This window comes from Solanum tuberosum, unplaced genomic scaffold (assembly GCF_000226075.1).
Source record: "Solanum tuberosum cultivar DM 1-3 516 R44 unplaced genomic scaffold, SolTub_3.0 scf00300, whole genome shotgun sequence".
Taxonomy (NCBI): Eukaryota; Viridiplantae; Streptophyta; class Magnoliopsida; order Solanales; family Solanaceae; genus Solanum; species Solanum tuberosum.
Genome location: NW_006239221.1, coordinates 451,458 through 465,355, shown reverse-complemented (window position 1 = coordinate 465,355; position 13,898 = coordinate 451,458). Strand labels below are relative to the sequence as shown.

The following is a 13,898-nucleotide window of genomic DNA, read 5'->3' as shown; positions in this document are numbered from 1 at the left end:
GTTTTACTATTAAGTATTTTGGAAATTTTATTGCGATAAAAGTCATTTTTTGATGTAAATAAGTTGTTGTTTGTCTAAAAATATTTTTCATCGGACGGAAAACTAACTTTCTTCATTTGTGGGCAAAAGCTAAAACTATAGATCTTTGGTTTTCCGTCTTATTAAGTATTTTGTATATTTTTAGTGCGGTAAAAGTCATATTTTGAAATTTTTTAAAATAATAAATCATTTTCTGTTTTTTGAATGTCTGAAAATATTTTTGATCCATCAGAGGAAAAATGACTTTCCTTAGTTGTGGACTGAAGTTACAACAATATATCTTAGACAATAAGAATTTATTTTTGAGGTATGATTTGTGTTTTTTTATTCTTAATTATAAGTTTTGAGATCAATTTCCTTTATTAAACGTCACTTTATCTTTTAATGGATCAATTCGATGTCAATCTAAAAAATCAATAATGAATTTGAGTAATGAGGTTTAAGAAATTAAAAGTTAATAGGTTTAAAAAAGAGAGAAAATGGTCAAAAGCCCTCCTAACCTATTGTTAGATTTTTAACTAGACACTCATATAACATTTAAAAGTGAAATATATAACCCCTTAAAACGTCATAATCAGACATGTGTCTATAGTGAAATACACTCACTTAACACATGTATTTAACTAGTTAACTATTATTTTTTTTCTCCTTCATCTTCTTCCTTTCTTCTTTAACCATTTTTTCAATCCTAATTTCTTAAAGATTGATTTGGAGAAAATATGGGCAACAACAACGACGGCGATGGTTGTTTAAGGTTGGTGAATGGTGGTTTAAAAATAAACTTTTAGTAATATTTGTTTTTGCTACTCACTCTCTCAAGAAGAGTGAAACACATTCACTTTGCGAGATAAACAATTAAGAAGGTAATAATTTTATTTTTAAATATTTCAGGAAGTGATAGAACCCGTAAAGTATGAATATATGGTTGAGAATCCAACACATGTATCAAATTGACTAATAACATAACTATCCCTCAATTCCTGAGATTTTCAATTATATAAGGAGTATAATACATTAAACTAAAACATGACATAAAAAATAATCTTAACACATTATATCCAATATTATTTTTATACACGTTATCAAATGATGTCGTATTATTTTTCCAATACCTTTGGCAAAAGACCCTCGAGAGTAAAACTAAAATAAACATGGCGTGGCCAATATTGATCCTCAAACAAAAGAGCTAACTTTGGTGACGACAAAAATGAATCAAAATCACAAAAAAATTCCTCCTTTTCTTCTCTCCATTGTGAAAACACCCATATATATAGGCTTGTTTATGTATCTCTACACTCACAGAGAATCAAATCGGAAGGGGAAAAGACAAGAAAGCCCTCATCAGTTTTAGCTGAAGTTCATCAATGGCTGCTGCTACTGCTTCTGCTTCAGTTTCTTTGAATCATCATCGTTCTGTGGTTCCAAAACATCATGGGGTTTCTTTGAATTCAAGAATTGGTGTTCCTACAAGGTTTTCCTCAAATGGGTACACTTCAAGAATCAGGGCTACCTCTGCTGTTGCTGTAGAACCGGTAATTTTTGGAATTGTGAAAGTTTGAACCTTTTTGTGTTTTTCACCGTAGTGATTTCTGATGTTCTTGTGACTCAAAAATTGGAACTTGAGAATTTATCAGTATAAGTCTCTTTTTGAGCAGCACATATTCTATTGGTGTCCGGGTCAGCTTTTTCGCATCTCCACTAATTCCACAGAATATCTGACACCTCCATTAGTAATAGGTAGCACGTAATTCTATCCACCAAGGTTAGAACACATGGAAGAAATCACCTAGTGTTTTTTTCTCTGCTGGGATTTGATTGTGAGACCACGATAGATTGATGATGTACTGAATGATTTTCGGCTATTGCTGCTACATTGATGTAATTATTAGCTAAGCATAACCATATTTTCAATTTGGGAGCTAAGTTTTTATGATGAGTGTGTTGACTCCAATTGGATGCTGGGTAATGTTAGACTGTGATGTGTATCAGTTATGAATGATAAAATTGAAATATTTATCTTGTTTTATGGCTCAACTCTTATTAAATCAAGAAAGCTGGTCATAGCTATATTTCTTTGCTCTTCTTCGTTGATGCATAGGATCATGCATAGCTATATGTATAGTTTTCACTCCTGTCTTGTTCAGGAATTGAGAACTCCAGCTCAGGATGCTACGGAAGCTGAATTGTTTGCTTGCCCAATTTGTTATGAACCTCTTATAAGAAAAGGGCCTTCAGGATTTAATGTGTAAGTTTAGTTTTTCAGATAGAAAATAACAGTGACTCAAGGTGTGGCGTTATTGTTGTTTGACTTTGAATTTAAAACTTGCAGACCAGCAATCTACAGATCGGGCTTCAAATGCAGCAAATGTAATAAGTCATATTCAAGCAAAGATATCTACCTTGATCTCACTGTTACTTCTGGAACAAAACAATACAATGAAGTTAAACCAGCTCGGAGTGAACTATTCAGGTATTAGTGATGTTTCAAGATTCATGTCATTGCTTGACTAAATTAAGCATTTCTTCTTTTTTCCTGTAAGTAGCTCTCCAAATAAAGTGCTGAAAATTCTCTTGATCTGTTTTCGAGCTGTTTTTTTTGCCCGGCTTCCGTTTTCGTTGGACTCCTGATGCATCAAGTAAAAGCTTGTAATAAAAGATTTTTAGGAATCATCTAACTTTTTTTTATTTTTTTTATTTTCCAAATGTTTATTTCTAATATCTGCTGCTCTTACCCTTTCGTAGGAGTCCAATTGTTTCATTCTTGTATGAGAGAGGCTGGCGTCAAAATTTTAACCTAAGTGGTTTTCCTGGTCCTGATGAAGAGGTAAAAAAAAATTATTACTCAGATTAGATGTATCTTAGTAGCTTTATGGGTTGGATAACTAAATATTAATCGAAAAGTAGCTATGCTCTTTCATCTTCCTACATATATAATCGTTGTTTCTTACCTATTAACTTTTCCATGTTGGAAAAAATTTGGGCATGAGAGGTTTAAGGTGCTTTCCTCTTAATCTATTGACAAAAGCTTTAGAATATGTAGCTATAGTATGGTACTCATAGAGTAAAAACTTTAAAGTAATTGTGCAAAATTGTGAAACTCGGATTAGTATTCGAATAGTTTTTGAAATATTTCCCCAGTACCTTGATCTAGTGGTAAGAATGCAACGCGCCGACGTACTCTGTATCTCTGCCGCAGACTAAAGCATATGGTGTAAGGTCACCAAGCATATGGTGATTTCTTGAATGGCGAAGGGGCATATCATAGACACATTTTCACACTGATAAAAATAAAACTATGGTTCCTTCCTAATGCATAAACTAACTGAAAACCGCTTACCATAACCATACTCTGACCACCTAATATGTCAATATATGATAATTGAAGATTTCTCAAAAAAAAAATATATGACAATTGAAGAATTTGTTCATGGATTCAAAATATGTTAACTCAATTGATTTCATTACATGGAGAACCTCCTTGACTAAATAACCATAACATCAAGGAAAAGAGTGAAACTTATAATTTATCTTGTATTCGAAGTTCCATGGCTAGATATAGTCCAGTGATGGCTCACGGCTGCGTGATTGTCCTTTTGTTATTAAATGCAGTTTAAGATGGCTCAAGAGTACTTTAAAGTTGCTGAAGGTGGTGTTCTTGTTGACGTTAGCTGCGGTAGTGGATTGTTTTCCAGGAAATTTGCCAAATCTGGGGCGTACTCAAGAGTCATTGCACTTGACTTTTCTGAAAATATGCTTCGCCAATGTTATGATTTCATCAAGAATGATGAGAGTATCATAAGCTCGTAAGTGATTTTCTGTCTAATATAGGATATCAAGTCATTGAAATTTCATAAGTCGGAAATTGTCTTTTTAGATGAGAAAAAATTGAATTTCTCTTTCTATATAAATTTGCAGCAATCTAGCTCTTGTAAGGGCAGATGTTTCCAGATTACCTTTTCCCTCTGGATCTATTGATGCTGTGCATGCAGGTGCGGCCTTGCATTGTTGGCCATCTCCGTCCAATGCAGTAAGTTTTTCAAATTTTGATCTTTTCTGGGCATTCGTTATAACAACATTTCACTATAACGGCTTGATTTTCTCTAGAGATTCTCTGGATCAAACACTTAACCCCACACTAACATTTATGTCTCTAACCATACTACTATGAGGACTCACGTAAACATGAGACTTAGTATAAGTGTAACCAAAAACCTAGTCTTAATCCCATCTAGTTTGTATTGGCATGTAAGGATCCCTTGCTTTTATTATGTTCTGTTACTTAATTCTACATTGATTTCAATAGCTTGTCGATCCTTGTACTTGTAATATTGATACAATGAGTCTTACCGGAACAGTTTTCCCAACTTGCGATTTGACTTTACGGTGACTTATCCATGTAAATTGGGAGATAATTGTAAAGCTATATCAGTGGAAGCTGCAACACAGATGACCCTTTATCTTCTGAATGAACAAATTTACCGTAATTATTCTCATGTGCTCAATTTACTCTGCATGAACAAACTTTGCCATTTTCTGATACATAATAACCACAGAGTTCTTCTTTTTCTTCGCACCAATTTAACACTTAACGACATATCTATCAACAATTCCATTATTAATATCACCAAGTGCAAACAGTACAACTGATTCTGGGCCAAGAAAGTACTATTTTAGGATACCAACTCCGAGCCCCTAAGAATCTGATAAGGAAACTTTTGCTAGAAATATGAGCTCATTTTAAGGGAAGAAAATGGAAGTTGATAAATATTTGCGGTTGAAATTTAACCTTCACAAGTTAGGGGTAAAGTCTGCGTACATACCACCCTTCCCGGACTCCACTTGTGGGATTACACTGGGTATGTTGTTGCTGATGTTTAATTTGGATTGCTGCCGCATAGTTTTATTTGAACTCGTTGCTGCTAGCTAAAGTTTAACGATTTATGGCACTCTCAAGTTCAATGAATGAAGTTGAGTTTACAATTGATTATGCTGTTATTTGTTTGCCAGATTGCTGAAATTAACCGGATTTTGTGTAGTGGAGGTGTATTCGTTGGTACTACATTTCTTCGAGTCAATCCTTCAGCTCCTACGATATTCAGGGCCTTGGAGCAGGTAAATTTCATTTTCCATCTCATGATTATACACTATACTTCAAAATTTAGAGTCTAATTTTCTCCATTTTAGCATCACATGAACTTGATCGATTATAGTGGTAAAAGAATGGTTACGACCAAAACATGAGAAAACATAAAATTCTTGGACATGAACTGAAGAACGCCAATATAGTCATGAGGACATCGGAAAAAAGGCTCGTATCTGATAGATAGATAATCGTTTCTGTCAAATAGATATGAAAGTAGACTTCCTTTTTGATCGCAGAGTGCTCTACGGACGTACAGCTATTTTACTCAAGAGGAGATTGAAGACTTGGTGACAAGCTGTGGTCTCATCAACTATACCAGTAAAGTTCAGAGCTCTTTTATCATGTTTTCCGCACAAAAACAATGATCGTTTGGCTGGTATAAACGCGTTATTTTTCCTGTTTTGGTATATGTTTGCACTCATTTCGATGTGCAATCTATCTCAACCCTGTAAAAAATAGTATATACAGTACATAAAAGTTGATTCAGTCTGTTAAAGAACATTCTTTCTTGTGAATAATACACTGCTGGTGTAACTAGACACTATAGTGTAGCATATCAGCTCATGTAATAATCCTTGGACTTGAGTTATTTCGAGATTATAATTCTTTGGACTAATTTATCTGAACCGAGAGGTGGGATAAAATAACACCAAGCTTGATGAGATAAGGTGGGATATTATCCCACGAACCAAACGACCCCTTCGTACTTGCCCTTGACTGGCTGAATTCAGTTTCTTTATTCAGACAGTACATTTGGATCAGTATTTTAAAAGGCAGGGGCGTGAGGCGAGACGAGGCGTTATACTTAGTACAAAGCAAGGTGTAAGCCCGAGTCATGAAGCGTAAGTCCTAGAAAAAAAAAACTTAAAACATGGTTTTACATGTATAAATAATGCGATGATATCAAAGTTATTAATGGATACAAATAGAATTACAATTTCTTAAAATAGTTTACTATCATACTATGTAATTTGCCTTACTAAAAAGAAAATAATCAAAAAAAAATATTACTATTATAATTAAAACATCACTCCTTCATAAATAAAAAAAGGCATAATACATAAATGTGTCTTTTAACTTGGTCTCATTTTACATTTATGTCCTTTAATTTTGGGTGTGCATAAGTAGATACTTAAACTTGTATAAAATAGACATATGAGTCCTATGTGGCATAATACGTGTAGGATGCCACGTAGGATGCAAATTACCATGTAGGATGTCAGGTAGAACGTGTGTATTTATTTGTTCAACCTTATACCAGTTTAAATGTCTACTTGTGCAAGCTCAAAGTTCAAAGACATAAATGTGAAATGAGGCCAAATTAAAGGGCAAATTTTTGTATTATGTCTAAATAAAAAAATAAAATTACTTTCAAATAGAGAAATAATAAAATATGATAATTTTGAGATAGAGAACAAAAATCTGAACAACAATGATAAGTGAAGATGCAAAATTTGGTTATGTATTACGAAAAAACTTTTAAGCATCATTCATTTATTAGAGAATTACGTAGGACAACAATATAACTAGGGAATTTGGTACATAATTAGCCTAAGAACTTTTAGTCGAGCATTGGACGTTAGGCGTGTTTAGAAAATACAGTCGGTCCTCAAACGTTAGGCGTGTTTAGAAGTATAGTCAATCACTTAAGATGTAAGCCTCACAAAATTAAGCCCAATACGTGACATAACACAAATCAATTTGAGTGTATTTCATGTGAATTGTCACGTAAGACATGTATATCTACGTGTTTTACTTTTTATAAATTTAAGTATTTTTTTATGCACACAAAAATTGAAAAACATAAATATCATCTAAAGCTAAATTAAAAAGCGTGTTTTAAATTTTTAATACTGAAAATTATGATCCTAGCTCACACATCCAAATACAAGCGAAATGAAAGAAAAAGGGTTTGATAGATGAAGAAGAAAAATGAGTTTTAAAGGAATTAAGTACTAGAAAATAACAAAAATATTAGTAATAGACAATCAACTAATTAGCTCATTATAGTAGGTGATATACATGTCATGGTGATAATGAAATTTATAATTAAATTTAGCTGTCACACCCCAATTAATGATTTTTCTATATTTAGAATTAGAACTCCAACTCAAACTCGAAATTTGGGATTAAGATATAGTAGTCTCATTCATTCTTGTACTATTTCCGTCCAATTTAAATTGTCATAATTTTATTTTTTTTAGAGTCAAACGATAATAATTTTGACTAATATTTTACGATGTATTTTTTCATCATATTGATATACAAAAAATTGAAATTAATAGTACTTTTCGTATAGTTTTTGAATATCTAATTTTTTTTATTTAAAATATCAAATTAATGTAATCTAATTTAACTTTAAAAATCAATCTAATTAACTTTTGAAAAGGCCAACACACGACATTGAAGGAATATTTGTTTTCAAACATTTTGATTACACATAAACAACAACCACCACCAAAGATAGAAATAACTAAACTAACAAAAAGCTACTTCTAAAGATGACAAAATTGATTCAAAATCACAAAAAAAAATCCTGTTTATCTTCTCTCCATTCATACTCACAGAGAATCAAATCGAAAGGGAAAAAGACAAGAAAAGCCTCATCAGTTTTAGCTGAAGGTCATCAATGGCAACTGCTACTTTTGCTGTTTCTCCTTCACTTTCCTTGAATCATCATCGTTCTTTGGTTCCAATACAACGTGGGGTTTCTTTGAATTCAAAAATTCGTGTTCCTACAAGGTTTTCCTCAAATGGGTACACTTCAAGAATCAGGGCTACCTCTGCTGTTGCTGTAGAACCGGTAATTTTTAGAATTGGGAAAGTCTGCAACTTTTTTTTTTTCTTTTTTTGTCTTCTGTTGTTTTAGTTCGTTTTGGTAAAAGTGAGAAAAACCCAAAAAAATTGGAACTTGAATTTATCAGTATGGGTATTTTTTTTAACATCAGATGTTCTATGGTGTTTGTTAGTTTTGTGGGGTTCTTTGTTTAATTTTGAGATAATGGTCAAAATTCACTTTTTCGCGAGTTTCATATTTCAACTGATCAGCTGCCTTGTTCCATTTTCCTACCTGATGTATCAACATGTTGTGTATTAAACATACTTAGTTGAGTAGATGGCGATAGTACAGGTAGAAAAGAAGAACAATTGATAGTTGGTCTAATCAACTTTGAGGTGTGTTATACATAGACTGAGTTAGTTTAGGTAGAAAATGAGAGTAACTGATAGTTGGGGTGTGAAACTCGTGAAGAAGTGATAGTTCAGGTGTGTTTATGACCATCAGGTCTTTAATTTTTGGGTTTACTGTTTTACTTAAGTTGTCGGGACCATAGACTGATGATGTATGGAATGTTTTTGGCTTATCGCTGCTACATTCATGCAACTGTTAGCTTATTGTAACAACAGCATACCCGATGTAAAATCTCACTAGTGGGGGTCTGGCGAGGGTAGAGTGTATGCAAACCTTGCCCCTACCTTGGAGGGTAGAGAGGTTGCTTTACGATAGATCCTCAGCTCATGTTTGCTAATTGTAACTATAATTTAAATTTGGGAGCTAAGTTTTTATGATGAGGGTGTTGAATCCAATTTGATGCAAGGTAATGACTCAACTCTAATTAAGTCAAAAAAGCTGGTCATAGCTATATTTCTTTGATTTTCCACGTTGATGCATAGGATCGTGTTCAAATGTCACATTGATGTTATAATCTTTTCTCCTGTCTTGTTCAGGAATTGAGAACTCCAGCTCAGGTTGTTACGGAAGCTGAATTGTTTGCTTGTCCAATTTGTTATGAACCACTTATAAGAAAAGGCCCTTCAGGCTTTAACGTGTAAGGTTTAGTCTTTCAGGTAGAACAATAACAGTGAGTCGAGGTGTGGCCTAATTGCTATTTCACTTTGAATTTAAAACCTGCAGACCTGCAATCTACAGATCGGGCTTCAAATGCAGAAAATGTAACAAGTCATATTCAAGCAAAAATATCTACCTTGACCTCACTGTTACTTCTGGAACAAAAGAATACAATGAATCTAAGCCAACTGGGACTGAGCTATTCAGGTATCCTAGGGCTGTTTCAAGTTTCATGTTTATGTTTGATTCAGTGTTATCAAAAGCAAAAAAAACACAAAAAAAGCCTCTAAGGTTTGGTGGGGCTTTAAGCGCAAACAAAGACTAGGCTTTAATGAAAGAAAGGTGTGAAGGGAGAAAAAATACAAATATAAATGTTTAGTCCAAGACTAATAACTATAAGCATGAATGACAGATATATGAGCAAAGAAATTTGATGATGAGACTGAAGTGGACATTAAGTGAGGCAAAACGCTCAAAGCGTTTTGAGCCTCGCTTCAAGGCCTAAGCATGCCTTCAACAACACCAGCTTGATTAAATTATCTCAGATTAGTTTTTGGGCTCTGAAATTATTTTCCTAAAGATGTTGACTCTAGTTTGAAGTCAATATCTTTTCATCCCTCCTCCCTAACATAAGTATTGTTTTGTTCTGGTGAACACCACACATATAAGCAAAAGTGTTTGTTTTGTTCTGTAGTTTTACTTCTTTTACATACTTAATAGCTGTCCAATTTTTAGGCATGCACCTTAGGCTGTTAGACATTTACATTTAATGCTTGAAATCTTTAGAATAACAACTGAAGTGGAAACTATGAAATGGAAACAATGCTGGAATTTTCTTCCATGTATTTTTATGTTTTTTTCTTTCCCCTGCTTCGTTTTATTGGGTTCCTGATATATCTAGTAAAAGCTTGTAATAGAGAATTTTGAGAATTAGACTGATGTTTTCGGATTTTTGACATATTTATTTCTAATGTCTGTTGCTATTAACTTTCCAAGGAGCCCAGTTGTTTCATTCTTGTATGAAAGAGGCTGGCGTCAAAGTTTTAACCGAGGTGGTTTTCCTGGTCCTGATGAAGAGGTAAATTTTTTTATTGCTCTGATTGAATTTATCTTAATAACTTTATGGGTTGGATAACTAAACATTGACCTTCCTACATATTTCCTCGGTACCAATTTATGTGACATTCTGTCCGTTTTGGTTGGTCCTAAAAAGAAATGACACTTTGTTATATTTAGTAAAAAATTAACATAAATTTCTCATTTAACCCATAATGAGATGATTTCTAACCGCACAAAGATCTATGGCCTATTTTGGACCACAAGTTTCAATAGTCTCCTTTCATTCTTAAATTCCTTGCCCAGTCAAACACCTTTGTGTAAATTGGGGTGGAGTGAGTATAAAAGAGGTTGTCACAACAAAACAACAACAACAACATACCCAGTATAATTTCACTAGTGGAGTCTGGAAAGGGTAGGATGTAAGCGGACCTTATTCTTACCTTTGCGAGGTAAAGAGGTTGTTTCCGATAGACCATCGGCTCGAAAGAAGTGTGCTCAATAGATAAAAGGAAAATAACGACAACAATAGATAAAAGAGTTTGTCACCTATCCATTAGTATATCAGGGGCTTAATGAAACAGAACATGGCACGCTTAGCTAAAATGCCATTTCAGTTCGGACATGTCAGGCACAGGAGGTTTAAAGTATTGGCCACCAAATCAACTCTTATTTCTCTCATAATGACGTGTCATGTCTATAGACTAGAATTTAAGAAAACAGTCTGGTGGAGTAAATTTTATTGCTGCATTTGGTCACAACAGTCCTAATTGCTTGTCCTCCGGAAACAACATCTTTACCTCCACGAGGTAGGAAATGGTCTGAGCACACTCTATCCTCCCTAGACACGACTTGTGGGGTTTCACTGGGTATGTTGTTGTTGTTGTTGTAAGTTTCGGAGGGCTAGCTATGTGAAGTTACTCCTCTCTCCTTGTAGAGCTGCTCAAACCTTTTTCTACTATATATTAACCAGTAAATTCATGTATTTCATTAAATTTTAAAGTCCATCTTGATGAGTTAAGGTCACTAAGCTTATGATCGTTCTTTTGATATATATGCAGTTTAAAATGGCTCAAGACTACTTTAAAGTGGCTGAAGGTGGAGTTCTTGTAGATGTTAGCTGCGGCAGCGGATTATTTTCCCGGAAATTTGCCAAATCTGGGGTCTATTCAAGAGTCATTGCACTTGACTTTTCTGAAAACATGCTTCGCCAGTGTTATGATTTCATCAAGACGGATGAAAGTATCTTAAGCTCGTAAGTGATTTTGCTACCTAATTTAAGATATGAGGTCATTGAAATTCTCATTAATTAGGAATTGTCTTTCAAGAAAGATATAATTGAACTCTTCATGTGAAAATTTGCAGCAATCTAGCTCTTGTAAGGGCAGATGTTTCCAGATTACCTTTCTTTTCTGGATCAGTTGATGCTGTACACGCAGGTGCCGCCTTGCATTGCTGGCCATCTCCGTCCAATGCAGTAAGTTGTTTAAATTTTAATCTTTCCTGGAAAAAATCATCTTTGACTTAATCAATGAACTACTTTTCAATCCCGAACTAGTCAAGTTCAGCTATATCAATCCTCTATATCCAATATTCCGCTCCATTCTATTCCAATACAACAACTAACCTTCAATCCCATACAAGTTGGGGTCGGTTATATGATTCCTCATTTTTTCATTTAAGCTCATATCATCATCAAATAAAATAAAAGTGAAAAATGAGTTTATATATATATATATATATAAGTTGTTGGTTCTTGTACTAGTAAATTTTTTATCATATGAGTCTTACACTTTGGGCCTGTTTTTTCAACTTGGGATTGCAAATGAAGCGTGGCTTTAATACAAAAATGTGCAAATGGAGGAAAAAAAAATACAAATATACATGTTTAGCCTTAGAATAATAATAATAACCATGCGTAACAAATATATGGACAAGGAATGTTTTTTCGAAAAATAATGATAAAGTGAAATATTAGCTAATGATGCCGTTATCTGTTTGTCTGTCAGATTGCTGAAATTAACCGGATTTTGCGTAGTGGGGGTATATTTGTTGGTACTACATTTCTTCGAGTTAATCCTTCAGCTCCTCCGATATTGAGGGCTTTGCAGCAGGTAACCTTCATTTTCCATCTCGTGGTTATACTCAAAATTTTCTCCATTTTAGACTTAACATGAAAGTGATAGATTATAGTGGTCAAAGAAACCAACACATAAGACAACCTAAAATTCTTTGACTTTCTTCCCGCTTGAACAAAAGGGTAGTCTGGTGCACTAAGCTCCCGCTATGTGCGAGGTCCAGGCAAGGGTTGAACCACAAGGGTCTATTGTACACAGTCTTACCCTGCATTTCTGTTAGAGGCTATTTCCACAGCTTGAACCCATGACCTCCGAATCACATGGGAACAACTTTACCAGTTAAGCAAAGGCTTCCCTTCTTCATGCTAGAATGCTTACCTATATTAGAAACTGCTTGACACTAACCGAAGAACACCGATATAGTCCTCTAAGTCAATCTAAACCATTAACATGAAAGAAAGCAGAAAAATATGGTCAAGATGATCTTGGAAAAGGGCTCGTATCTGATAGATAATCGTTTCTGTCTGAGAGATATGAAAGTAAATTTCCTTTTGATCGCAGAGTGCTACACGGACCTACAGTTTTTTTACTCAAGAGGAGATCGAAGACTTGGTTACAACCTGTGGTCTCATCAACTATACAAGTAAAGTTCAGGGAGGTTTTATCATGTTTTCCGCGCAAAAACGCTGATTTTTGTCTTGTTGAAGCTCATCATCCTCCATGTTTACTGTATATTCTTGTACTCAGATTTGCAATGTATCTCAACCCTGTAGATAAATAATAAAATTAATTCAGGCAATTGTGAATAAAATTGATGTTAAAAGACAAATGTAACTGGACACTGGAGTGGCAAATTAGCCACATGTAATATATACATTTACTACTTGACTTCATCTATTTATTGGAATCTACTTGTATATTTTTATTAGTCCTGATTCCTGAATTCAGCTTTGTGACTTAGTATCAATATATTTTGAAATGATTAGGTTAGTATGTGAGTAACCTTATAGAAAGAGTTTACGTCAAAATAACACATTCAAACTATCATTTTTTTTTCCGAGTTTTACACCTTAGCTATCAGTTGTTCTCCTTTGCTATTTGAGCAATCATCGTCCATGTATATTAAAACATTCCTTGAAGGCTGAAGTAGACTAGGCCAATTAGTGATTATCCTTTTTTTCTATTTGAACTATCATCATTTACTCAACTAGTTGTGTTTTAAGCTTTTAATACATAGATGACGATAGTTAGTTCAAGTAGTAAAAGGGGAAAATGATATTTAAAGTTGAAGTTTATGAAAAAATGATAGTTTAGATGCATTTTTTTACATTATCAAATCATATCGCGGGGTAGGACTTGACTCTCAATAAAGAAAGTAAAAGTCATGTCCAAAGAGATTACCTAGTGGAGACCAAAAAGCTACTGAATTTGGGTAAATTTATATATAAAACTTTGAATGATTCATTTAAATCCTCTTTTTTTAATTGTGGCTTTGCTACTGATTTAGACATTTGAGAAAAAATCACTTAGCGTTTCTTTTTAGTCTCCACTTTTTTAAAAAAAAAAAAAACTAGTGGAGACCAAAAAGAAAAGCTAAGTGATTTTTTCTCAAATGTCTAAATCAGTAGCAAAGCCACAATTAAAAAAAAAGGATTTAAATGAATCATTCAAAGTTTTATATATAAATTTACCGAAATTCAATAGCTTTTGTTTATATTTTGTATAACTAGTAAAA

At 33.7% G+C, this 13,898-nt stretch overlaps 2 protein-coding genes across 2 annotated transcripts; both read left to right on the top strand.

The window, feature by feature from the left end:
* The first annotated feature begins 1,163 nt into the window (after positions 1-1,163).
* LOC102586203 (uncharacterized methyltransferase At2g41040, chloroplastic-like) lies at positions 1,164-5,798 on the top strand. Its single transcript, XM_006359454.2, has 8 exons — positions 1,164-1,571; positions 2,184-2,284; positions 2,369-2,509; positions 2,782-2,863; positions 3,649-3,842; positions 3,955-4,066; positions 5,047-5,151; positions 5,419-5,798. Exons 1-8 carry the CDS (start codon positions 1,404-1,406, stop codon positions 5,545-5,547), a joined length of 1,032 nt encoding a protein of 343 aa, XP_006359516.1. The 5' UTR covers positions 1,164-1,403; the 3' UTR covers positions 5,548-5,798.
* Positions 5,799-7,681: 1,883 nt separating this feature from the next.
* LOC102586534 (uncharacterized methyltransferase At2g41040, chloroplastic-like) lies at positions 7,682-13,049 on the top strand. The gene is made up of 8 exons (XM_006359455.2): positions 7,682-7,985; positions 8,909-9,009; positions 9,096-9,236; positions 10,026-10,107; positions 11,147-11,340; positions 11,451-11,562; positions 12,095-12,199; positions 12,725-13,049. Exons 1-8 carry the CDS (start codon positions 7,812-7,814, stop codon positions 12,851-12,853), a joined length of 1,038 nt encoding a protein of 345 aa, XP_006359517.1. The 5' UTR covers positions 7,682-7,811; the 3' UTR covers positions 12,854-13,049.
* Positions 13,050-13,898: the final 849 nt, after the last annotated feature.

Excerpts from the sequence above, each read along its gene's own strand:
- LOC102586203 (XM_006359454.2), top strand. The coding sequence starts at position 1,404 with ATGGCTGCTGCTACTGCTTCTGCTTCAGTTTCTTTGAATCATCATCGT. Across the intron at positions 1,572-2,183 it reads CTGCTGTTGCTGTAGAACCG|GAATTGAGAACTCCAGCTCA; the intron begins GTAATTTTTGGA and ends TGTCTTGTTCAG. Across the intron at positions 2,510-2,781 it reads GCTCGGAGTGAACTATTCAG|GAGTCCAATTGTTTCATTCT; the intron begins GTATTAGTGATG and ends ACCCTTTCGTAG.
- LOC102586534 (XM_006359455.2), top strand. The coding sequence starts at position 7,812 with ATGGCAACTGCTACTTTTGCTGTTTCTCCTTCACTTTCCTTGAATCAT. Across the intron at positions 9,237-10,025 it reads ACTGGGACTGAGCTATTCAG|GAGCCCAGTTGTTTCATTCT; the intron begins GTATCCTAGGGC and ends TAACTTTCCAAG. Across the intron at positions 11,341-11,450 it reads GATGAAAGTATCTTAAGCTC|CAATCTAGCTCTTGTAAGGG; the intron begins GTAAGTGATTTT and ends GAAAATTTGCAG.